The following is a 26,946-nucleotide window of genomic DNA, read 5'->3' on the forward strand; positions in this document are numbered from 1 at the left end:
AAAATACAGTGGATTCCGGTTATTTGGGCCACCAGTTAATTGGGGCAGCCATTTATTTGGGACAAATCTTAAGAACAGAACCTAATCAAGAAAATAGCCAGGGTTTTTTGTTTAATTGGGACAACATGCCATTTAATCGGGGCAGGAGATTACTGCACTCAAGATTACCCTACGATTATCTCCGACCATACCATGTGGTCCGGTCAGATTTCTGGAGGTCACAACCATAAAACAATTGGCAGTTTCCGGTTTATTGGGCTTTTCTGTTAGTGCAATCTATTATAAATGGATAGTAAACTCGATCTTATTGAAATTGCAATAATACCGACACCTGGAATTCTGTGGATTTTTACGTCATTATGATGAAATGTGTTTCTCCTTCCATGAAATCTTCAATCATATAAAAAACAAAAATTTTCAGAATCTTCTCTTCATTCCTATTTTTTAAGCTTTGTAACTTGTTACTCCGTTCTCACTTGCGCATATCGTGTTAGTTACAATTTGTATGTGCTGTGTCCTTAGTTATTGATTGCTTGCTTATCTATTTTACTGTTTTAAATTTTAACCCCCCCACCCAAATCTTAGTTCTTAGTACTGTGCATGGGTTGAAGGAGAAGTATGGGGGGAGGGGGATGCCGGAAACTTTGCTCTAGAGACTAAACACGGGTTTCACCATGCCAGTGAACGCAAATATCAACTAGTTAGTAGTACATATTACAGTACCTATTAATTAAGCTATGCACATAGGCGCAAATTTATTTTTATTTTGTTAACCTGTGGAAAATATTCTTCTGATTTTCACATATCATTTAATTTTTTAATTGGTAAGGTATTAAAGTGTAAATTTGTGCTTTATATCTTTACTTTTATAGCCTATGGATAATATTCCTCCTATTTTTGCTTATTAGAATCACTGTTTAATAGAATTAAAATTCAATTCACAAACATGATCACAATGACCAGCACTTACTATATATTGTATAGCGAATGTACTTTACTATGGTGAGTCCATCGTAACGTGATTTGATTGTACAGAGAATCAATCGTAAAGCGGGGATCCACCGCATTTTTAACTATTTACATGAAACTTTGCATAACTGAGGCAGCCGCTTAATCAGGCCAAGGTGCACTATCTTGATGTGTCTCAAATAACCAGAATCCACTGTACAACTATTTTACATTTCACAAAGAGTCAACTTGAAGTGTTAAGTGTGCATATAGTTATTGGTTAATATAATGTCAAATGTTACTCTAACAGTGGTCAGAAAATAGTCTTGTCATTCAACAATTGTTTAAAAAAAAGAAAAAAGTCCTGTCATACCTCACTGACTTCTCACCTATTACTTTTGATCTTTAGTTGCTCACTACTGTGTTTAAAAAAAAGTTAGCTGTTTAAGGTTGAATATAATGTAGTGAAAGTGTCTTAATAATTCAGATTCATTTTGTTACATATAAGGAATTTATTTTGAAATCCCAAAAACAAGTGTTTATTCCAATGATCAAGAATGCATGCATTATACTTCAGATGCAAGGCTGGAGATCAGGATAAAAGTTGGGCTAGGTAATTGGGAGGATGGTTATAGGATGGTTTGCATTCATTTAGGCCATTTATTATTCCAAAGAAATCCATGCAGAGAGCCAAAGGACTACATACATGATTGCTATTTTTAATTCATATTTGGGTTTTAATATGCAAGCTTAAGCAAGTTCAGAATTTTATGCATCTTATTTAAATATTCAAAATAACTGAAAGCATTTTAGGGCTAAATGCCTCATGTTGCATAAGAGTTTACTATGGTGAGTCCATCGTTAGTGCAAACAATTTATGTTTATTTAGTCCATCGTTAGTGCAAACAAGTTAGTGCAAACATTTTAGTATGCAGAAACCTACTAAAGTGGTTAAAAATTGGCATCATTTAAGTACATCTCATTGTGAATACCTTTACAAGTTCCCATGATATTGTACTAACCTCCAATAAGTAACACTTCACCAATGGAGAAGACTATTATTACTTATTCTCGATTGTATCTGCTAAGAACAGGTAACAATATTCATCTCCATTGGTGAAGCATTACTTATTTGAGGTAGCACAATATCATGGCAATTCGTGAAGGTATTCACAATACGAAATATACTTAAATGATGCCAATTTTTAACCATTTTGGTAGGTTGCTGCACACTAAAGTGATGCATTTGCACTAACCTGTATGTCATATTCAAACTATATAATATCAGTGTAAATACACCATAGTTTACCCATCATTTAGATTTTATCTCATATTGTGGCTACCTTCACACAACGAGATACCAGCTATTGCACTAATTCAAACAAATAACACACTTGTCTAGTAGAGGAGACTACTGTTATTTATTCTCAGTGGGCACCACCACCCAGATGTGTTTCAGAGCTTGTTAGCTCACTCATCAGTGGGCGGGCAGGTACCCTGGTAATGCAGACATGACATTGCGGTTGCGAAGTTAATTCCACAATATGAGAGATGCCAAATGGTGAAGGTAATGATGATATTTTGAAGACTAAATGCTCAAGGCATAATACGTTATGGTTTTGTTTTGTTATTTGGTTTTTAGGAGCATTAGCAACTAAGGCCATATTGCTCCGGAGATATGCGGTGGTCATTCCCTGACCTTTCTGCATCCTCTGTATTTGGTGGCTCACGGGCTCGAACCCCGGTCTACTCAAGAAGCGTGTGCTACGCACTGCTGCTCCTGCCCACCTGGCTACAGAGGCGCCAATACATTATGGGTTGAAATCAACTATATAATATCGGTGTAAACACACCATAGTGTATTTACGAATTAACTATATAATATCGGTGTAAATACACCATGGTATATTTACATCGATATTATATAGTCAATTTCAACCCACAACGTATTATGCCTCGAGTATTTAGTCTTCAAAATATTATCATTACCTTCATCATTTGGCATCTCTCATATTGTGGAATTAACTTCGCAACCGCAATGGCATGTCTGCATTACCAGGGTACCTGCCCGCCCACTGATGAGTGAGCCAACAAGCTCCAAAATGCATCTAGGTGGTGGTGCCCACTGAGAATAAATAACAGTAGTCTCCTCTACTAAAGAAGCATTATTTATTTGAAGTAGTGCAATACCTGGTATCTTGTTGTGAAGGTAGCCACAATATAAGATAAAATCTAGACGATGCTGTTACACTACATATGTAGTTAAACTTATGGGTAAACTATGGTGTATTTAAACCGATATTATATAGTTAATTTCAACCCATAATGTATTATGCCTTGAGCATTTAGTCTTCAAAATAACTAATTTAGAAAAAACATGCATTTATTACTAACTGGAACTAACAGCAGTACTAACCTTCCTTTTCATGAATTCTAAGCTGCATGGCTGAACCAACCTCAAAGTTTGGTTTAAAAGCCTGTATTTCCATAACAGAAATAATGCCATCAAACTGCAGTTCATTTTTTAATTCTTGAAGGCGAGTTTCTTCTAAAGATATTGAATGTGGCTATTAAAAAAATAAACTTAAGTAATGAGTTTATAATTTAAAGAGTTTCTGATTTTCTAAGACAATCAGTTTAAAGCAATATTAAGAATAACATAATGTGTTTATGTTACCTCATCTTACATATAAAACATTAAACATTAATCTACTAACAAATTCAATATTTAAATAGTGAGTTCTATGACATCTTTTAAAGAAATGCAGTATGAGATACACAGTATTGGAACATCTTTTTGGATATACACACAAGCACTGCTGCAATAATACATGCAATTAAGCTCTTGTTAGGCATCAAAGAGTTTTTTTTTTTTATATACTGATGTAAAAATCATACGATTTTTGAAGAAGCAGATTATGAATTGAAATCGGTATGGATATTCATTGTCAGCTGAATTTTTTTTTGTCTCACAATAATGTTCTTTTTGAAAATGACAATTTTTTTTCAGTACAAAAAAGCCTCACTCGTGCACACGTGGGGTGTGCGCACGCTGCAAACATTTTTAAATATATTGAGATTTGTTTATTTGCATTGTATCCAACTAGAATAACTGAAAAATAAAACAGGTTTTATATAAGCTGCAAGCCATGCGGGAATGCATGGCATGCAATCAATAAAAATATATTAATCATTCATACATAGGAAATAATTTCAGAAAATAGGAATCTAGGTATTGTTAGGAGGAAGGGTGAGGAACATTATAAAATATTTTGTTTTATTGTTTTCAATAATAAATTGTGATCAACAAATGGAAAATCTTTCTAAACTTTTCAGTCTAAAATAAGCAGACTGTAACAAAAAATAATAAAAAGTTTAAATGCTTGTCTGCCTGCACACAATTTGCTCAATATGCAATCGCTTATATCTCAGTATTCAGAAGCACTAGAAGTCCAACAACTTACCTTTCAGAATTAGTGTGGTGGGTAAGCTTGTATCTGTATTGGTATGTAACCCACTTGTGATGCACACAATGAGCATAGAGTCGACTTGCACACAAATTCCCACAGATAAATAGTATTTGCCATATAGTGCAAGGAAGCAAGCACAGAAGACAGAGAAAAAAAAAAACCCATCAAGTAGATAAGAAAATACAAATTATATGTATTTGTTTCTTCCTCATATAGGTAACTATCCAGTTGACTACTCAATTTATTCAAACTGTCGGCCTCAACTACCTGAAAAGGGCAATTATTGTTCCAACAATAAATGACTTTCTGGCTAAAAGAAAACTTCCCACAATCTAATCTAAACCTCAACCACTGTAATTTGAATTTATGGTCCCTAGTTCTGGAATTCATTATAACAGTGAAAATTCTACCTTCATTCACTTTACTAATCCCTCTTAGAGCCTTATAAACCTCAATCAGATCACCTCTGAGGTGTCTGGTTGCCAAGCTCTGTAGCCCACATAATCAGTCTATCCTCATATGGTCATCCATTTGTTGATCTCACCATTCGCGTTGCCTGTCTTTGGACCCTTTCAAGAAGCTCAATGTCTTTTTTCAAATGAAGTCTCCATACATGAACAGAGTATTCCAAATTCCTTTGTCAATGTCATTTATGAAAATGAGAAACAACAGTGGTCCAAGTGATCCTTGGTGGGCCCACTCCTGATGTTACACCAATCTGAACAATATCTATTAATCACAGCTCTCTGCTTTTTTACCTGGAGCCACTGAGCAATCCATCTTAGAATCTTTCCAATAATCACAACCTGTTCCAGATTACATAGTTACCTCTCATGAGGGACTGAGTCAAATTCTTTGACTAAAATCCAAATAAACTATGTTGAATTGTTCCTTACACCCAGCTCATGAGTAACTGTCAAAATAGCCTACTAAGTTAGTTAAACATGATTTTCCCTTAACAAAACCATGTTGTGTGTTCTTCAGAATTCAATATCTATCTAAATTTCTCTGAATTGTACTCTTAATCATTGCCTCTAATTTTCTCTACCACTGAAGTCAGACTAACTGGTCAGTAGTTACCAACTTCACTCTGAGAACTGCCTTTATGTATTGGTGATATGCTGACACTTCTCCAATCCAAAGGAATCATCCCTGAGTCCAAAGATGCCCTCATAATTAACATCAATTGTTCATATGCTCCCTGGCAGTCTCCTTCAAAACTACCAGGTATATGCTATCAACTCGGGGAGCCTTACTTGCCTTTATGCATAAAAGTTTTTCTAATAAATAGCCATCTGTAATTACGAAATAACTAATTTTATATGGCTCAGCTTCACTCGTATAGCCTCTTCTCACCATAAAGGATCTTTCGTCAGGACCAATGCTAAATACCTATTCAATTCATCCACAGCATCAGCTGGGTTATCTAAAACTTTCCCCACACCCAGTGTACAATCTGATAACTTTCTCCTTCTTCATTGTATCCACATACATGAAAAATTCCTTATCCCCATGCTTTGCTCTCTTAACCAATGCTTTCTCATAAAGTCTTTGTAGCATATGCGACAGAAGCCTCAAGGGGCCCTTCCAGGTCCAAATCCTCTGTAAAAGAAGAATTCTGCACAGTCAATCTGTGCAGAGTTGACATTATCTTGTTTATCAGTAGTAACATATGTTTTCTCATATGCAGCCGTGGCCTCCCTAACCTTATTTGTGGTACTATTACAGATCAACTTGTACTTGTTGTAGGCTTCAGTACTTTTCATCACTCTGTAATTATCTCACGCTATCCTTTTCTGCTCTATTTGAGCAGCCATGACTCTGCAGTCATTCATTTTGGCATCCTCCTCTTCCTGCAATATTTTCTTAATGGTACGTATGTATTCATGTCTTCTGTGATTTTTACTTTAAAGTATTCTAAAATTCAAACATATTCGCCTTCACTCGGCAATCAGTCAAATTAATATATGCGATAAAGCACCATAAACTGCAAAAGTCCTCTCCTCTGAAGTTAAAAGCCATGCCTTTACCTACTCCAACATCTTTCTTCATCTTCCAACTAACAATTGTATGATCATTTTCTGTACTTTAAGTCCTGTGATGTTATCTAATTCGTTAGTAATGATGAGACCAAGAATATACTCACCCCTAGTACCTTCTCTAACGTGCTGGTACAAATAATAAATCTAGTTTATTTTAAAAAAATTCTTCCCCACAGTGAGTTTCCCTTCCTCTTATTTCACTTAATCTGGATCAGATTAAAGTTACTCTTAATAAGACATTCATGCTTGCCTGCTAATTCCTTCTGCATGTAGAGACTCTTATCACTCTTTCCAATCTGTGGATTACTCCCACTCTCATTGTACCTTTGTTTCCAACTAACTCACATCACACAGATTCTATGCTGGCAAATATAACTTCAGACTCAGCAAAACCTTTTTTTTTTTGTGCTCAGACTCTGCTTTTGATAAGAAGCATGTCCCCTTCGCCCCTTCTATCTTCCCTAAATACATTATACATACCATAGCGGAACTCATCTTCCCCAATTTCGGGGTGCTACCACGTTTCTGTTAGCCCTATTATGTCAGCAGTTATCCTAAGCAGGACAACTATTCAGCCATTTTATTGGCAACACAGTTAAGATTAAGTAATTGTCTAAAGTCTATTACCCTGACACACTGCTTGAAGTTATTTAGGTTTGTGTCCTAAGCTTCATCTTCTCCCTCATTTGAAATGTTGCTATCCTCAGAGCATCTTATCAACATCGACTGTTGTGGCAACAAACAAGAATTATTGAAGTGAGCGCAAGCATTATTTTGACCCATATCATCAGATAAATGCAGATCTAAATTACTCCTGTCCCCCTAACTAGCAATTTCCCTGAACCCTTATGGTATTCTCAATGATACTGACAAAAATCCTTACACCACCTTTGTTCAAATGAATACCATCTCTACAAATAGATTCCTTCTACCTACAAATGTGGTCAATGCTGATAAAATCTCCCTTCCCCACCAAGAGCCTTGCGGATTCCCTCAAGTCTTGAGTTAATCCATAAGGCTTTCAGCATATAATCTCTCCTATTGTGTCTGGGCAGAATTGCAGACACATACACATTCTGACCTAACTAATGGCATTTTTTTTCAGCATAATCCTATATTTATCCAAAAGATGGTCAGGTTGTGTACATTTAATATCATTAGTCCCCACATGAATAATAATGCTATCTTTACCTCCTAAAATCTCACAATCTGTTGGCAACATAATCAATTGTTGCTCCTGGCAAACAGATTCTGGTTCTGGACAAGCTATCTTTATTATATAAAAAATGATACCCATTTCCTTGACAACAAAGTCTCCCAATAAAACCAGATCATCTATGACCAGAGCAGTCTACACTCTACTATTATTTTCTGGAATCATAATCAGGGGTGCATTACTTGGCAGGTCACGAGATACTTGAGTCCCTGATGAGCTCCCAATTACATTTGTTTCTAGGGCAAGCACTTGTTCCTTCAATGACTCAAATTCTTGATTATATAACACTGCTAGGTTAAAAGATTATCCTCAAATTATTTTTCTAAGGGCAGATTTCTAGGTACTCTGTCATGTGCTTTTTGCAGCTCAACAAATTTTAAATATAAGCTTTATGTTCCTATGTATTTTCTTTAATTTGCTTTACTGCAAATATTTGCTCTTGGCATCCCCTATTCAGTCTAAAATCTGAGTGTTCTTCCTCCAAGGTTACACCTGAGAATACTGACCCTCTTCTGAAAAATATTTGCATAGATTTTGCCTGGCACACTAAGGAGTCGAATTCCACTGTCATTTCTACATTCAGCTTTAATTCCTAATTTTTTATATTGGGGTAATTATTAAAGCTTTGTTCCAATCTTCCAGAAGTTTATTCGTCCAAAAACAACCCCTAGGTATTGCAATGTAACTACCGTGACATTATTTTCCATCCAGCTTTCACAATTTGAAGTATAAAAATCTACACCTGCTGCCTATCCATACTTGATATTTTGCACAATTTTTTTTTCCCCATCATGGCCTCAACAACAGAGATGGTAATCATGTTTCCTCCATTTTAATCTTTTCCTCTTCTTCAGTGATATCTTTAGCTTCTTTGTTTTGCAAATTAAAGTATTTGCTCCATTCATATAAAATATCCTTCTCATCTGTTTTAACATTATAATTTTTGATTACTTCAGTTATGGTTTCAGCCGACCGGGCTAGCCAGGTGGGTAAAGTGCCTGCCTGGCAACCCAAAGGTCACGGATTCGAATCCTGCCTTGGGCTTGGATCAGAGTAAAATGCAAAAACTTTGAAAGGTGCATTATGGCCACAGAAGCTGATGCGCCAATAACAACAATAAAAAAAGTTATGGTTTCCTCAACCCCTGCCCTATTCTGGGATTTTTAACTAAACAAACATTTTTGCATTTTCTTGATATTTATTTTCTCCATATCCTTCCCAAAATCTTCTCAAGATTTTGCTTTAGCCTTTTTCATAGCCCTCTATAACATGAAAACATACTAATATGTATGATATGTATACATATTATAGAGGGCAATGATATATATGAAAAAAAAAAAATCATTCATCATGATACAGCCATGACTGTATCACTAATGATTTTTTATGAATGTTATTTAGGATACCATCTGCTTTTCCAGGTAACAGAACATTAAAAAAAATAATACAATTAGTTTCCAAAATTCCTACTTTTATTTAACTCTAAACCTGTGCATAAAAGTTAAAGGTTTAGAGTTGGATAAAAGTAGGAATTTTGGAAACTAATTGTATTATTATTTTTTTAATATTCTGTTACCTGGAAAAGCAGATGGTATCCTAAATAACATTCATAAAAAATCATTAGTGATACAGCCATGACTATACCATGATGAATGATTTTTTTTTATGAATGTCAGTTAAGATGCCTTCTGCTTTTTCAAGACAAAGCCCTCCCTCATTTTTCCATTCATCCTTTACTTTTTCCTTTTGTTGTATTTTTCTGTTATCCTTGCAATCTCCCCTCCCTCTCTCTGCCTTCTTATTGGTTATCCATTCCATTTTCTTCTCCCCATTGTTTTTCCATAATTAACTTTCTCCCTTATTTTACATTTTTTATTTCTCTTTTTCCCCTGTTCATCAAACAGCATTTATTTCAAACTACATTTTGAAGGTAAAAATACACAACAAGGAGTAACACTGAGAGGCCAGTTTAAACTTTCTTGAAAAACTTCAAGTATTTAATACAGTAAGAGACATATGGGCTTAGAAATAAATTTAATAAATTAATTATCTTATTGTGCTGCTTGGTAGCTGAAAGCCATAAGTAAATGCTATGGTTTCATGATTAATAAACAAAAGAACAACTGTGGTTATTCACATAATTTGCATAAAAAACATTACTTATAAACAAATAACTCTGTTGAAAGAATATTTTACTGTACCTTTAAAATATAAAACACTGCTATGGAATCATGTTTTGAGATATACTACTCTCTCATCAGGGGGTGATACACAGACTTAAAAGAATTCAGACAGAACTGCTTCTTCATTCATAAGTTGTCACACATGCATTATGATTGATTATGATTATTATTAGTCATAAGGAAGCCTGAGGCTTATGCTGCACCAGCCAAAAAAAAAACAAACAAACCTGCGTTACCCTGAGTGAGAGAGAGAGAGAGAGAGAGAGAGTCAGAAGTAGAAGGGAATCACCAAGATAGAGAAGAATGATGATGTCCAGCTCAGGACCCTGGGTTTGCCAAGCCCATACTCACCAGATGTGAGCCCCTGGGGTAAATGAGACTAAGTCTCAAAACAAACTGTTTGTAGTGGAATATTGTATTTTAAACAAATAGTCTTTCAGTGATGTTTCTGTTCAAAAGCAGTGTTTTTAAGGGCAAGCTTCTATGGAGATTGTAAGATATTCTATTGCTCGTGTATTTCATAAGATTATAGCATTTACTTAAAGCACCAATAAACATACTAATATTATTAAGATTAATAATTGATAAGATATTATTATTGATATTAATATTCTTAAAGAACTTAACTTACTTCAGAAATGTCAATAAATCCAGAAAGTTTTAGGGCTGATGCCAATTTTGATATTGTCCTTATTTCATCATGATCATCTAAAATTAATAACAGTCATACTTAAAATAATAAAAACCTGTGGGAATCATTTCATGATACAGAGTTAAAATTACAAGCAATTTTTAAAATTTTTTTTTGAAATTCCCGATTCATCAGAATTTTGCTTCAGATAAAATTTTATTATAGAGAAGTTTGATAGAGAGGAGTTTAACTGTATTTACAACCAATTAAATATTAACAGATAATCATCTCCTAAAATTTTAAATTTAATTAAATTTAAATGAGATATTTATGTACCAGATATTTCAAATATATAAAGTTAATCTCTCCAATATTAGAGCCATCATTACAATATCAGAAAGGTGTTTAAGAAAGAAATACAATATATATAAAACATGTCTAATGAGATATCACTCACATACCATGTGTTGTTATTGGCTCCCTAAGAATAAGCCTTCCTCCTGGCTTCAGAATTCTAGCTACTTCAGCCAGCAGATCTGTTGGATGAATAAATGCAGATGGAGAGAGTACTCCACAAAAGATAATGTCAAAAGAAGAACCAGCATGGGTGGCTAAAAATAAAATATAGCAATTAATATTCTTGACAGACTTTTTAATTAAAATATTACTTTTGAATGATTAATTCAAATAGTTACCTTGAATAATCAGTAAAGGCAAAAAAGATGCAATGAAGCTAGAATTTTAATGAATCAAAGGAGGTAAAAAAAAAAAAATTGTCCCTATAACAAAACAGAAGAAATCTGTTCTTATCATAATCTTCCCATCACCATAAGATAAATTCAGCTGATCTTAATTAACATAAGATTGTCAACCTCAACTACATAGTGGGGGACTTATGACTCCTGGTTTTTTCATTCCATTTTAATGTGAAAATCACAATTTATTTTGTCTCCCCCTTAATGCTTCATATATGAGGGATGATCATTTAATTTGTGGACTGGTGCAAAATGTTTACAGCGTGAACTTTCCATAACTGCTACAAGAAGCACTCTCCCTGATTGCTACTGAGCAGACTGTGTGCGTGCATGCCAGTACTTCAGCTAGTGTTGCATGAAGAGTTTTTTTTTTTTTGCCACGTGTCACTGACGATCATTTTGAACTGTTGCTGTTTGGTTTTTAGGAGCATTAGCAACTAGGGCCATATTGCTCCGGGATACGCAGTGGTCATTCCCTGACCTTTCCGCATCCTCCGTATTTGGTGGTGACGGGCTCGAATCCTGGTCTAATCAAGAAGCGTGTGCTACGCACTGCTGCTCCTTCCCACCTGGCTACGGAGGCACCAACGAACATTTTGAAGCAAGTATCATGTCGTACATACTGAACAGTGATATGCAATTCATCATTGTGTCAGATGGGGCTTAAATACATTGGATACAGTTAAAGAGATAACTTAAGCATATGGTAATGAGTGCCTTGGTAGGACAGCAATGTTCTTGTGTAACTGAGCTTTCCAATGTGAAATGGTTTCTCCATCAAGACAATGCCCCATACGGCTGATATTGTGCAGGTAGTGATCATTGCCATAGGTGCCAAGGTTCTGCCGCATCCCCCTTATTCACTAGACTTAGCCCCGTGTGATTTCTTCCTGTTTCCCTATCTGAAAGGCATTTTGTGTCTGATATAATGATGTTCAAAGAGCCACAATGGCAGCAATTCTCAGTTTCGAAAAATGGCTTGCAAGAAGAATTTAATGCATGGGTACAACAGTGGTGAAAGTGTGTAAAGTTCAATGTAGAGTATTTCGAGAAGTAGAAATCCACAGAAGATTCAGATGATTAAGATAAGATCTTGCACCACCAATCTGCAAATTAAATGATCACCCCCTGTACCATACTTCACCTTGTGCTGTTGATCGGCATCTAGTAGTGATCAGAAAAAAAAAAAAAATTAAAAAAAAAAAAAAAAATATATATATATATATATATATATATATATATATATACACCAGAGAAAAGACAGCCAGCTTTCAGGTTGCTAGATAAATAGCTTTGTCTATATGCATTTCCATTGGTATTGCAATTTAAGTGAAAGTAGCGGTAACATACTTCTGCCAATGTGTTGTTGAGGTGACTGTGTGCTGGTCTGATCCAGTGAAGTGTTGCAACTCAGGTATTTAATACACTTCTAGCAAGACTACGTGGCTTTAGAAATATATTTGATAAATTGGACTCAGTTTACTGGTCAGCAGCTGCTTTATATCATAAATTTGTATGACCTTATACTCAAAAAATAAGTTTTGCATGACACTGAAAAAAATCAGTTTAAAAAAACAAAAAAAAAAAAAAAAAAAAAGAAAGTTCATATCTAGATTTTGAACATTGTGTAGTTACCAGCTTGGTTAAGCAAGACTTTTTTTTTTACAAAGCCACGTTGTTGTCCATTTAGGATATTATACTTTTCAAGATGATGCTATAATGTACCGTTGACTACAGACTATGACCTTTTCCACCACCACCAAGGTCAACCTTACTGGTCTATAGCTACCCATATCAGTCTTAACACCCTTTCGTGAATTGACAAGACAAGAGCATGCCATTTTTTTTTTTTTTTTTAACTTTAATGGCATGTCATTCTCCTTTGCAGCCTCTTCCAGTATGACTAGATAAATACCATCAGTAGCTAGAACCTTACATAGTTTTCAAGCTCAGCAGTTTTTCTCTTAGACTCTCCCTTTTAATACTAATATCACTTATCCTACAGTAATATTCTTTATACCAAAAAGGGTTTTCTACTGTGAACACTGAAACTAAATAGCTATTAAGCTCACTAACCACATCTGGCAGATTAACTATCATTTTATTATAGTTATGCAAAAAGCCCTATCTTGGCTTACTTTGTTTCTATATAAATATTAAGAGGAAAAGAGTGATCCACTGTTCTCTTTGTTAGTGATGTCTTATATTTGAACTTATTCCTGCCCCCCCCCTCTTTCTCTCTTGTGTGTGTGTGTTCTAATTAGCAGTGGCAAATGATGCAAGAAAGCAAGCTTATACAGCATCAGTCAAAAAAAAAAAAAAAAAAACAGACACTGCCCATTTCACTTATTCATTTCCTCCAATAGTTTTAGTTTTTCTTGAATTTATTTAAGCTGTTCACTTCTACAATGACAGATGGAAGTTTGTTCCAGAAATCAACTACCCGCTGGCTAAAGGAAATTTCTGCACATATTCTACAACATTCTATTCTACAACTGTCTTTCCTCAATTTGAATTTGTGTCCCCTCGAGTGATTAATCCTGGCCAGAGGAAGAATCCTACCAACACTGAGCTTGCTCAAACCATTCAAGGACTTATTCAACTCAATCAGATCACCTCACAGGTGCCTAGCCGCCAGAAACTGTAATTTGAAAAACTTAAGCCTTTCTTCATAAGAGCAACCCTTTGTTCCATTCACTAATCTTGTTGCCCTTCTCTGTACTCATTCCAGCAACTCCACATCCTTCCTAAAATGAGGCCTCCAGACCTGTATACAGTACTCAAGGTGTGGCTTGACCATTGCCTTGTACAATGGGATAATCACCTCCTTATCCCTACTAGAAAAATTCCTGTATATCACTGACAAGATCCCATGAGAAAATCTTGCAGCCTGTTTACACTGCTCAGAGAACTTCATATCTGACTGCACAATTATTCCTAGGTGTTTTTCATTTCCCACTACCCTCAGTGCAGTACCACACAGTTGGTATGTTACTCTGAGGTTACTGCTACCCATATGCAGTCCTTTAGGCGCCTCCGTAGCCAGGTGGGCAGGAGCAGCAGTGTGTAGCACACGCTTCTTGATTAGACCGGGGTTAGAGCCAGTGACCACCAAATACGGAAAGGTCAGGGAATGACCACTGCATATCCCTGGAGCAATATGGCCTTAGTTGCTAATGCTCCTAAAAACCAAACAACAACAACATGCAGGCCTTTGCATTTATCAATGTTAAACTTCAATTGCCATTTCTCAGCCCATCGACCTAACTTTTCAAGATACTGTTGCAGTAGCATACTGTCATTAACAACCCTGCCAACCTTTGTATCATCTGCAAACTTGGACATTAAGCCTGATATACCTTCATCGATATCATTGATAAATATAGAAAACAACAATGGTCCCGACGCCAAACTCTGGGGACTCCACTAATAACCTTAGTCCACGAAGAGCACTGTCCATTAATTTACCATTCTGTCTTCGCCCTCTCAACCATCACTTTATCCATAGCATCAACTTGCCTTTGATGCCATACTGCTCCAATTTGTATAGCATGCTTTTATGTGCAACAGTATCAAGAGCTTTCCTGAAATATAAGTATATGATATCAAAATTATTTTTTGTATTCAGTTCCTTTGTGACCACATCATAGTATCCTATGAAATTGGTCAAACAAGAAACAATCCTTAACAAAGCCATGCTGCGTCTGAAGTATAATTGCAGCCTTGTCCAAATGATCCTGCATTCCTTCTTTCCAGTGACTATTATTTTCTCTGGAACAGAAGTTAAACTAACAGGTCTGTAATTACTCATGTCACCCTTTGATCCCCTTTATGAATTGGGGAAACATTCACACATTTCCAGTTTGCAAGGATCTCCCCTGAATCTAAGGATGCTGTCATAATTATGGCTTTGCCTATTTCCTTCACTACCTCCCTTAATCCCCTTCTTTCTAGAGTTCATATAAATAATCTTTGCTGATTTTCTTTCTACTGAATGTTTTTCTATTTCTGAAAGATTATTTCACTGGGGACTTTAATCAGCTGATCTCAAGGTAAAGTCCTCTCACCACAAGGTATTTCAGGTTTTTCATCTTTCTCAAAATATATATGAGGTGTGGGAATAAAGTTCCTGGGCTAGTGCTGTTGCAGTCATGTGCAGTGATTTATAAAATAAACAGAAGTTGTATGTTGGAATTCAAACTTCTTCAACAGATGGTGGTGCAAATAGTTGGCTGACAGGTTGCAAGTAACAACCAGTTTTGTTAGTAATGTTAATGTTCCATGTCACGATTTTACAATGGAGCAACAAACGAATATCAAATTTTGCTTTAAACTGGAAAAATCTGCAACAGAATCATATGAAAAGTTAAAAACTGTTTATGGTGATGAAACATGAAGTCATACCAGTGTGTTTCAATGGTATAAACAGTACAAAGACAGGCGTAAGGATGTTCAAGATGACCAAAGAAGTGGGTATTCCTCAAATTCGAGAAACAAGGACAGTGTAGCAAAAGTTTGAGAAACTGCGGCAAGAGATCATTGTTTAACCCTCAGAATGATGGCTGATGAATTGGATATGAATAAGGAGATGATTCATCAAATTCTGCATGAAGATTTAGGGAAAAGAAAGACCTGTGCAAAATTTGTGCTGTACAGCCTCATGGATGAGCAGAAACGATGAAGTGTTCATACGAAGACTGCATCCAGACTTGTCAAAAATGATACTAATTTCCTCAATTGTGTTGTCGCTGGAGATGAGTGTTGGCTGTTTTAGTATGTTGTTTGTTTGTTTAAGAGTTTTATGGTGCATCAGCAACACTGGCTATGTTTCAGTACAACCCAGAGACTAAGCATCACAGCATCACAGACTTCAAAATTATCACCAAAGCCCCCCAAAAAAGTATAGATTACAGAAGTCCAGAATCAGGACGATGCTGATCATTTTGTCCAGGGGAGCAGGGTGTGATTCACAAGGAATTTGTACCTGAAGGAGAAAGAGTCAATGCTACATTCTATGTACAGGTGCTTCAAAGACTATCCATTTCCTGGGTGAAGCTACAATTTCAAGAGAAAAATGACTGGTTCCTGTTGCACGACAATGCCCCCACCCATTCTGCACTTGTTGTGAAGATATTTCTGAAGAAACTTGGCATTGTGTGGATCACCCAACCACCCTATTCTCCTAATCTAGCACTAGCAGACTTCTTTCCCAAGATGAAAACTTCCCTCAAAGGAAAAAGATTTCAGGATGTTTTGGACAAAAAAAAAAGCATAACTGCAGAACTGAACATCATGTCTTTGGATACCTTCACTGACTCTTCAGAAACTTTTAGAATGGTGTAATAAGTGCATTCAATCAGGTGAGGATTACTTTGAATAAAATTAAAACAATTTTTTAAGCTCCTTCACTTTATTGCTACACTTCATATATATCACACACACACGGACAAATTTTTAGTCATAATACCCGCCAACCTGAAAAAACTGGTTGGCGGGTATTATGACTAAAATCTATGACTATGAAAAAACTATATTGATCACTGCTTGATTGTATAATAAATAATAAAAGTCAAATTGAAATTAATTAAATAAGCATTTTTAACACCTTTGACATATATTACCTTAGTATTCTGGTGAAAGCATCCAGTATTTTGAGCATTACATGAAAATGCATTAAGAGGTATTCACACTAGTGAATGACAAAGCCAGAGGTTGCCTACTTCACACATTAACATTTGAAACATTAAATACATAAGTCACTCAAAAGTTTTATCCCACAATTTTTTTTTTTTTTCTCAACAAGAATTTATTTAAAAAGCTGAAAACTGGCATAACTATAATTACTTAACTATCTCCAACTTCTTGCATGTGGATAATGCAATTCCATGGAATGTCACTTGGTTTCTGGCTCAAAAGTTGCATATTCATGTTTCATCAGAAGTGATAGTCCATGAAAGGAAGGCATCTTTATCTGATTTACATCATACAAGCAATTAGAAGCAATCCCTCTGATATTAAAAATTTAGTGTCTGCTGTCATGATATAAGCTGTGAAAAAAAAAAACAAAAAAAAACCCTTGAATATCCCAGGAAGTTCATTATTGCATTTGTACCTCTTTCACAAATTCCTAGTGATAGCTCCCCATATGTAATATGCCAATCCCAATTAGGTATCATTTTTATACTGCACATTATTCAGCATTATTGCCAAGGTTAGGCAAATGTAGTAGTAGTAGTGGCATGTGATGCAAGAAAGCAAATGTATGAGCTTATGCAGCATCAGCCAAAAAAAAAAAAAAAAAAAAAATCACACCATTCCCTCCAAATGCCTGTCCAGTTCCTCCTTAAATTTATTCAACCTATCAACTTCCACAACGACAGATGGAAGTTTGTTCCAGCAATTAACCACCCGCTGGCTAAAGGCAAATTTCCGCACATCTATTCTACATCTGTCCTTTCTTAATTTGAATTTATGCCCCCTTAGGTTCATAATCTGAACAAGTGGAAGGATCCCATCAGAATTCAGCGTGTTGAACCCATTCAAGGCCTTATACACCTCAATCAGATCACCGCGCAGGTGCCTAGTCTCCAGCCACTGCAATTTGCAGAACTTAAGCCTCTCTTGATAAGAGGATCCCTTCATTCCCCTCACCAATCTTGTTGCCCTTCTCTGTACACGCTCAAGTAAATCTACATCCTTCCTAAAATGAGGCCTCCAGACCTGTACGCAGTACTCAAGGCGTGGCCTGAGTACTGCGTCACTAGTTTATCATGAAATTTAAGCTTTTCCTTGTGTTGATGCTTCACTTCACACTCAAATATGTTTGTCTAGCAGTGCTATTCCCATAGATGTTTTTCTAATGTTTGTGAACATTCTGTAGTGTTCTTTCTCTACAGTTAAAAAATGTCATAGTAAACTGTCAAACTTTATTTTAAAAATAGATTATTCTAGCACTAGCAGAATGTTTTTAAAATTCTTTAGTCTGAAAAGGAGAAAGTAGTGCCACTGTAAATAAACTTTTAGCATTTTTTTTTTTTTTTTTATAATGAAAAAAAAAAAAAAATGCAGGGAAAAACTTTTTGAGCTACCCTTATATCATAATGGAAGACAACAAAAATTTATCAATAAAAAATCCTATACTTACAAATTGACAATCTTTCCATATTTTCAAGTGCAACTAAACCATTATCTCCAACTTGTTCCCTTAAATCTTTTACTGTATTCTTCAAGTCATCTTCTGATACTTTTGAATCCCAAAGGACTAACACCTTTTGACCAATCTTAGGTTTGCAGTTCATTGCAGTTCAATCTAGGAATATTTTACAAAGGGAAGAACATTAATTAGGTTATTGGCTAAAACTGACATTTAATTTTTAGAATAATTTAAAAACTTTATATATTGCTATCTAACTACAGCTTAATCAGAGTATACTGAAAAGGAAAAATCTCTTTTGCACACAACAGGGCAACTCAAATTATGATGTTATTTATTATTTGTTTGTTATTTGGTTTTTAGGAGCATTAGCAACTAAGGCCATATTGCTGCGGGATATGCGGTGGTCATTCCCTGACCTTTCCGCATTCTCCGTATTTGGGGTGACGGGCTCGAACCCCGGTCTAATCAAGAAGCGTGTGCTATGCACTGCTGCTCCTTCCCACCTGGCTACGGAGGCGCCATAGTTTGCCTCTTGTTTGCAATTGAGCAGACAGTTTTCTCTCCATCTGTTCACAGCAGGTGATGGTAGGTATTTTCTAACTTCTTAGTTAAATGTGATATTCCCTAAGGTTCTGTTCTTTCTTCTCACTCTTTTCATTCTATATATTAACTCTTTGAGGTCCAACGTTATTTCTGCTGTCTTCCATTCAGGTCCAGAACGAGAACAGAAAAAAAAAAAAAAATGAATACTGAATATGAGCTCTTCAAATTTATTTTCGAGTTTACATGAGTTATTATATAAAAGTGATTGAAAAACAAAAAAATGTTTCAGACATTTTATTATTTATATGATTTCAGTGTGCATGGTATTTCTTGAAACATTCAACAAGATGAAATCCTGGTTTTCTGAGGCATATTTCATAATACCAAACTATTTCTTTTCTTCCACCACTTCCACTTTCTTCCTTTATAGAAGTTTTTTCATTTAGACCAGTGGTCGTCAACCTGGTCCTACCACCCACTAGTGGGCGATTCAAGCTTTCATGGTTGGCGGTGGGGGTTTTTGTTCGTTGTTACAAATTTTGTTCTTCCTCCATGTATCGAATACATTACTAACCACTTCGCAAGTTTGACTTTTTAAAATATGCCTTTGCAATTTACTTTTGAATTCCATCTCTAAACTTTGAATATAGATAATTCACTGGACACTTTTCGAAGTATACTTGTGGACGGTAAGGAAATTTTACTTTCAACAAAGATACAAAAGTGGGCAGTAGGAATTAAAAGGTTGACGACCCCTAATTTAGACCCGCGTTAATAATCATACAAAAAAAGCTTTGTTCATTTATTGAAACCAAAACCCATTCACACCAAATGGAACAATCTGGAAGTAGCTTATCTGAAAGCATTCCATTGGCATAATTATTCGTTTAATTCTAAATTTCTTCTAACAAAAAAAAAAAAAATATATATATATACACACACATATATATATATATATATATACACACACATATATATATATATATATATATATATATATATATATATATATATATATATATATATATATATATATATATATATATATATATATATATATATAAAAAGTTTAGTTTTTGGAATACTTGCATTGCTGAAACGAAATCCACATTTCGAAACAGTAATGGAAAATGTTTGAATGAAACATTTACCTTGCTTGGTCACAGTACTGGTTGACGGGTCATCAATTTCTTCATCAGTGCTACAAGATATCGTCAGAATTGAAAATCACACCATTGTCACTACTGGACAAAAGTAAATCAAATTCTGAATCAGAAAGACCTTTAAGTTGTTCACAACACCATGACTAAACACTGTTTCTGGCAGATAGTAAATATACAGTGAACACTTAAAAAAAAAAAAAAAGAAACGCTACAGCCACCATCTGTTAAAATTGAATGTAAATATTCAATTAGTTTTTCAGTGTTTATATGAAGTATAAATAGAAGGTACTTCAATAATTACACTAAAAGAGCAAGAAAACCAGCTATAAAATTGGCAAAACAGAAAGGTTGATGGGCATAATTATTTGTTTTCTTGACAATGAACCAGAAGAGCAATTTTATGATGGTGCATGAGAGGAGACACTGGACTGCAAAGGGTTAATGATCTTCTTCCACTGACTAGAAATCCTATACACAATACTGCTAGTGATGGAACACATTTCATTCTTCAATTTTAGAAATGCTGTTCTGCACAAAGAGCACACTACAACTGAGTATTCATCACTAATTCTTTATATGGTTATCTCCAGTGATTCTCCAATGAGACAAAGACTTTATTTTAACTCTTTTTCATAATTATGCTTGGATTCCTTACCTACATTAACTGTCTTTTAATTGTATATTATTTAATCTTGAGAATACTACAGCTTTTGATACTTCTACACTTAAAAAAAATATATATCAAATTTTAGTTTTAATTCCATTCCACAATAAATGCTGTTATTTCTATTCACACTGGACTATGAATTATTATTATTAGCTATATGGTGCAAGGAAGCTTGAGGATTATGCTGCATCAGCCAAAAAAAATTCCTGAGAGAGAGAGAGAGAGAGAGAGAGAGAGAGAGAGAGAGAGAGAGAGAAAGGAAGGAAGGAATCACCAAGAAAGAGAAGAATGGTGATGACGTCCAGCTCAGGACCCTGGATTTTCCAAGCCCATACTCACCAGATGTGAGCCCCTATTCATGTAAACTTTGTTTCAATGACATTCATAAATAATACGACTCAGCATATGAAAAAAGTCTTCAAGTTGGGTAAATTAATTATGAAAAATTCTTTCTAATACTGACTATACAGACAGCAGAAACTTTTATTACAAAATACGGATAAAATAGGATAAAAACAGATAAAGCCACCAACATAGTCTGACACAAAGCTGGCTTCAGAAATTTGGCTGAAGTGTATGTGAAAGAAAAATGGATCAAGTAGCAACCCTTTTTATTGATATGGAAAACTTTGCTATAGATCTTATGCAGCTGATGTTGGAACTTGTTGGCTTTCACTAATCATAACAGCTAGACATCCCCATTCTTGCTGCATGTTAAAAAAAAAATACTTCCCTGGAAACCCTTGCTGCGCATTTAGCAGGTAGATTTACTCAGCCTGTTCCTGACACATTAAATACACTGCCAGTGGAGCAATAACAATGTTGCTAGTTTTGACTTGCAATTCACAGCAAGGGTATTCATTTGTTCTTGGCAAAGTGTATCACATTCTTTTTGATTTATAAATGCTACCATTATGTTTTACTGATCATGGTTTTCTGTGCCAGCAATCGTGTTATCAATGGAGCTAGTTTTGTGAAAATGCTGGCAAGTGACATGCTGTGCCTTGAACCTGAGAACAATTCTCAAAATATTTGAGACCTCCCTATAATAAAGAAGGAGAGAACACAAAAATCTGTTATCCTTGTAGCAAAGTATGTTTCATATCTTGATATTTATTCTTCTGTATGATCAGTTTCTATCTCAACTAATGTATCATAAACTGCAGTGATTTGAAAATTAATTTGGATAAGTTTAACTTTCATCATGTTGCATGCAGAGGTTATAGGAATATGCAATATCAAAATACATAGAGCAGTAGCATACCTGGAGGGGTGTAGGGGGAGCAAATGCTGTCCCCTGCAACATTTTTGCCTTAAATGTCACCTATGGAAGGGTGTACAATTTCTTGACAGAGAAATAGGCCATATTTGTGGATTAATGTTATTAGTGGAGTCCCTCAGGGTTGAGTGTTGGGTCTATTGTTGTTGTTGTCTGTATTTATAAATGATATTGATGATAGTATATCAAGCTTAATGTTCAAGTTTCAGATGATACGAAGATTGGCAGGGTTGTTAAGGACACTAATGACAGTACACTTCTGCAACAGGATCTAGAAAGGTTGAGCAGATGGGCTGAGAGGTGGCAAATGAAGTTTAACATTGACAAATGTAAAGTACTACATATGGGAAGCAGTAACCCCAGAGTGATGTATCAACTCTGTGTTACTACACTGACAGTGGTAGAGAATGAAAAGGACCTGGTGGTATTTGTGCAGGCAGATATGAAGTTTTCAGAGCAGTGCAGACAGTCTGCAAGAGTAGCTCATAGTGTCTTGTCAATGATATACAGGAATTTTTCTAGCAGGGATAAGGAGGTGATTATCCCCTTGTATAAGGCAATGGTCAGGACACACCTTGAGTACTGTATACAGGTCTGGAGGCTTCATTTTAAGAAGGATGTAGAGCTGTTAGAATGAGTACAGAGAAGGGCAACAAGATTAGTGAATGGAACAAAGTGTTGCTCTTACAAAGAAAGGCTTAAGTTTTGCAAATTACAGTGTCTGGAGACTAGGCACCTGCAAAGTGATCTGATTGAGGTGTATAAAGCGTTGAATGATTTGAGCATGCTCAATGCCGATGGGATTCTTCCTCTTGCTCAGAATAATTACCTGAGAGGGCATAAATTCAAATTGAGGAAAGACAGATGTAGGATAGATGTGCAGAAGTTTGCCTTTAGCCAGCAGGTAGTTGGTTGGTGGAACAGACTTCCATCCTTTGTTGTGGAAGTTGATAGCCTAAATAAATTTAAGGCTGAGCTGGACAGGTATTTGGAACGAACGGAGGGGTGAAATGGGAGCGTTTTTTTTTTTTGGCTGATGCTGCATAAGCTCGCTTTCTTTCATCATATGCCTCTACTAATGCTAATTACAAACAGAGTAAAAGTGCCTCTTTTGTCACCTTTACTTCCCATCAAGGAAAAACCTGGGTACTACACTGACAGAGAGTAGAACTAAGAAAAAAGCCATCTGTTAAACCATAGAAAAAAATTCTAGTTTCATTATTAAATTTTAGCAGTGTCATTAACTGCTAGATTTAGTGAAAGTGCACTACATGGTATAAGAAGTGCTCTTGCATTAATGTCCAGTCTTATACTGTATGCCTACAGCATTTCTGTTGCACATAGTCTACTCATTTTTATATCCTTGTTCCATTTCAGTGGTGTCCAACATTTTCCCATACGGGGGCCACATACAAAGTTAGATTTGTTTTACGGTCCACACCGAGTGATTTGAGAAAAGTTTGTGATACATTTTCCATATCTCGTTATATGTAAAGGGAAGTTTCTATTTTTGTGTTACTGCCTTTTCTTTTCAGGCTATATATATAAAAAATTTAAATTTCAAACACATATGTGCAACAAATTATATCAGTAATTTATATTTTAATATTTCATTAAAATTATAAAAATATGACTTACTTTCGTTTTTATAAAAAAATACTTTATTATTATTATTTTTTTTAAATATCTTACTTTTGGCTTTTAAATATCTTACTTTTGGCTTTTAAATGCTCACTTTAGAAAATTTACAACCTCAAAAGAATTGCTACTTTTCAATATTAAGGATGAATAAATAAAATAATGATACACCTAAAATTGAAAATATTTGAAAATTTTATTAAGTACAATACACAATAACATTCACTGAGCAAAACTTAACATTTAAATGAGATGACCGAGGCTGGATATTTTTAGAAAATTGTTCAAAATTTGTGATGCCAATTCTTGATACAGAACAAAGATTTCTAGTAACTAAACAACAGATTGCAAATTATGGCATGGCCACCCTAATCGCCTGAGTTAAACCCAATACAGCTTTTATGGAATCATCTATTCATCTGTTATTCTGTTTCTTTTTTAATATTTATTTGACATCAAGCATGAAGAAAATCTTCAGATGGGAGATCCTTTTAGAAATCAAGTAGTTTATTTTCACAGTCCATATACTGTACTAATTTTTGAACTATGTTTTGGCTTGAATATCAATAATTTCAAGTTGCAAGCTGGGATTGTAGTTTTCAGCCAGATTCTCAAACAAACACAGATTCTCAAACAAGCTTATGTCTTTTTTTTCTGGGATCTTATATCAGCAAATCAACTTTCAAACTCGTCAAAAAGTAATTGTAATAACAAGAGGCAACAATTGTTTAGAAATATGTGTTTCTCTTTTAGTTCAGTACAACATTCGAAGTGGACTAAATTGTCTTGCTCAATTTGGGATTTAAATAATAACAACCTATTCTGAAATGATGTCACCATATAAATCAGAGACCAATTTTCCTTTCCCTTGTAGTTTTAAATTAAGAGCATTTGAATGACTAGAAATGTCTGTAAGAATTTCAAGATCACACAGCCACTCCATATTTGATAGTTGTTTTATTGGTTTCTTTTTTTCTGCCATAAAAATATCAATTTCATGATACAGTTTAAAGAAACGATATAACACATTGCCATGACTAAGCCATCTCACTGCACTATGTAAAATTACATCTTCATATTCAGCTTCAATTTCTGAAAGAAACTTTTGAAACATATAGTGATTAAGGCATGTGATCTTATACAATTTACAGTTGAAATAACTACATTCATAATGAGTTGGAGATCCAGTACTTTCCCACAGAGAGCTTCTTGATGCAGTGAATTCCAATAGGAGGTTGCTCCTATTGGAATTCGGATGGGTCGCAAGCCACCATCTATCTCGAAGGCGTCCAGATCGAGCAAGTGCAGGACTTTAAATACCTTGGGTCGCTGGTCCAGGAGAAGAAAGTTGCATCCACCATGAAAATCCACAGCAGAATTGGACAGGCGGCCACTGCGTTCGCCTCGCTCAAATGGTGTCTGTGGAAGAGGACCAACATTTCCTCAAATACTAAAATCCGACTCTTCCGGACTTTGATCCTGCCCATTCTCCTTTACGGATCAGAAACATGGATTTGTCTCAAGCTAGATTTAAACACACTTGAGGCACACTCCAAAACACACTCCAAATGCGATGCCTGCAGCAAATTTTGGGCATCTCACTTCGTGACCGCATCACTAATGATACCATCCGCGCCAGATACCAACAGCAACCAACCATTGCCGACCAAATCCAGAAGCGAAGGCTTAGATGGTTTGGCCACGTATGTAGAATGGGCACGAACAGAATACCATCCACACTCCTTTGGAGACAACGACCCACCCAATGGAGCATCCAACGGACCGCGCCTAGGAAAACGTGGGCCAAGCAAGTGGAAAATGACTTGAAGAGCCGACGTCTCGACCTTAACCAGGCCAGGACTGACGCCATGGATCGTAAAGTATGGAAGAACATCACAGAGCAAGTCCGAAACCCTGCGGCACCTACAGCAGCATACTGGTTGCGTGGCCAACCGCCTCCCCCAGCTGCCAGCTAAGGACCAAGAAGAAGAAGAAAAAGCCCAATGTTTTTACCAATCATATTTTTTGCACTGTCAGTTGTGGCTCTTACCAAGTTTTTAATATTTAATCCTAACTTTCCAATAGATTGGCAAAAATTTTCAAAAAAATTTACTTGTAGTTGTTCTGTGCATACACTGTAGATCAGCTAAATCTTCTTCTTCTTTTATTTTTTTTTTTTGTGAAAAATGAATAATGAACAAAAAAAAAGTTAATTGTGAATGACACAGGTGATATCAAGTGAACAATCCAGAAACTCCTCTCGCAGCTACATGTGAACTGCTACTGATATAAAGAATCTCTAGTGATGAATTCTCTGTAATTGGACTTAGTTGATTATTCAAAAAGTCAACAAAATGATCATTTCGTGTTTGAGTTTAACCAGAATGAACCAAGCAATATTCTCATTACTTGTCACATATTAATGAAAATGAAAGATGGCCATGATTTACATTTCGTTCACAACAAAAAAATTATGGCTATCAATGAATATTGGGGAACAAAAATACAATCATATTGGCCATTGCATAGAATCAGAATATACCAATATTTTGGCATATGAGATGTGGCAATAAAGTTCCTGGACTGGTGTTGTTGCAGTCATGTTTGATGAGTTTGAAAATAAACAGTTTGAAGTCTGAATAGACTGACAGATTGCAAGTAACAACCGGTTTCATTAGTAGCATTTTTTCACGATTTTGTGATGGAGCAATGAACAATTATCAAATTTTGCTTTAAACTCGAAAATCTTCAACAGAATATATGAAATGTTAAAAACTGTTTATGGTGATAAACAGTTCAGACAATGCAAGAATGTTCAAAATGACCCAAGAAGTGGGCATCTTTCAACTTCTTGAAATGAGGACAGAGTTGCAGAAGTTCAGGAAATTATGTTAAGAGATCACTGTTTGACCCCCAGAATGATGGCTGATGAGCTGAATATGAAAAATATGGAGACAATTCAAATTCTGCACGAAGATTTAGGGAAAAGGAAAGTCTATGCAAAATTTGTACCACACAGCCTCATGGATAAGCAGAAGCAACAAAGTGTCATCATGCGAAGTCTTCATCCAGACTTATCAAAACAATGCTGATTTCCTGGATAGTATTATCAATGGAGATGAGTGTGGGGTGTTTCAGTATGACCTAGAGATGAAGCATCAGAGCATGCAGTAGACCTAAAAAATCATTACCAAGGCCCAAAAAGTTTTGTTTACAGAAGTCCAGGATCAAGATGATGCTGATCATGTTTTTTTT

The 26,946-nt window shown here is 35.4% G+C and overlaps 1 protein-coding gene across 2 annotated transcripts in view; it reads right to left on the minus strand.

Annotated features, from left to right (window-relative positions):
- The window catches only part of CIAPIN1 (cytokine induced apoptosis inhibitor 1), a 51,115-nt gene that overhangs the window by 11,644 nt on the left and 12,525 nt on the right, over positions 1 to 26,946 (minus strand). For both annotated transcript variants that reach the window (XM_090378718.1, XM_090378719.1), the window contains 4 exons: positions 18,390 to 18,554; positions 10,952 to 11,101; positions 10,491 to 10,567; positions 3,365 to 3,515 (listed from right to left, as the gene is read on the minus strand). In XM_090378718.1, the coding sequence (XP_090234844.1) occupies positions 3,365 to 3,515; positions 10,491 to 10,567; positions 10,952 to 11,101; positions 18,390 to 18,543 (532 nt within the window). In that variant the 5' untranslated portion in view covers positions 18,544 to 18,554. The remainder of the gene's footprint in view (positions 1 to 3,364; positions 3,516 to 10,490; positions 10,568 to 10,951; positions 11,102 to 18,389; positions 18,555 to 26,946) is intronic.

Source organism: Mastigoproctus giganteus, chromosome 7, assembly GCF_048544385.1.
Source record: "Mastigoproctus giganteus isolate SK-2022 chromosome 7, ASM4854438v1, whole genome shotgun sequence".
In the NCBI taxonomy this organism is placed as follows: Eukaryota; Metazoa; Arthropoda; class Arachnida; order Uropygi; family Thelyphonidae; genus Mastigoproctus; species Mastigoproctus giganteus.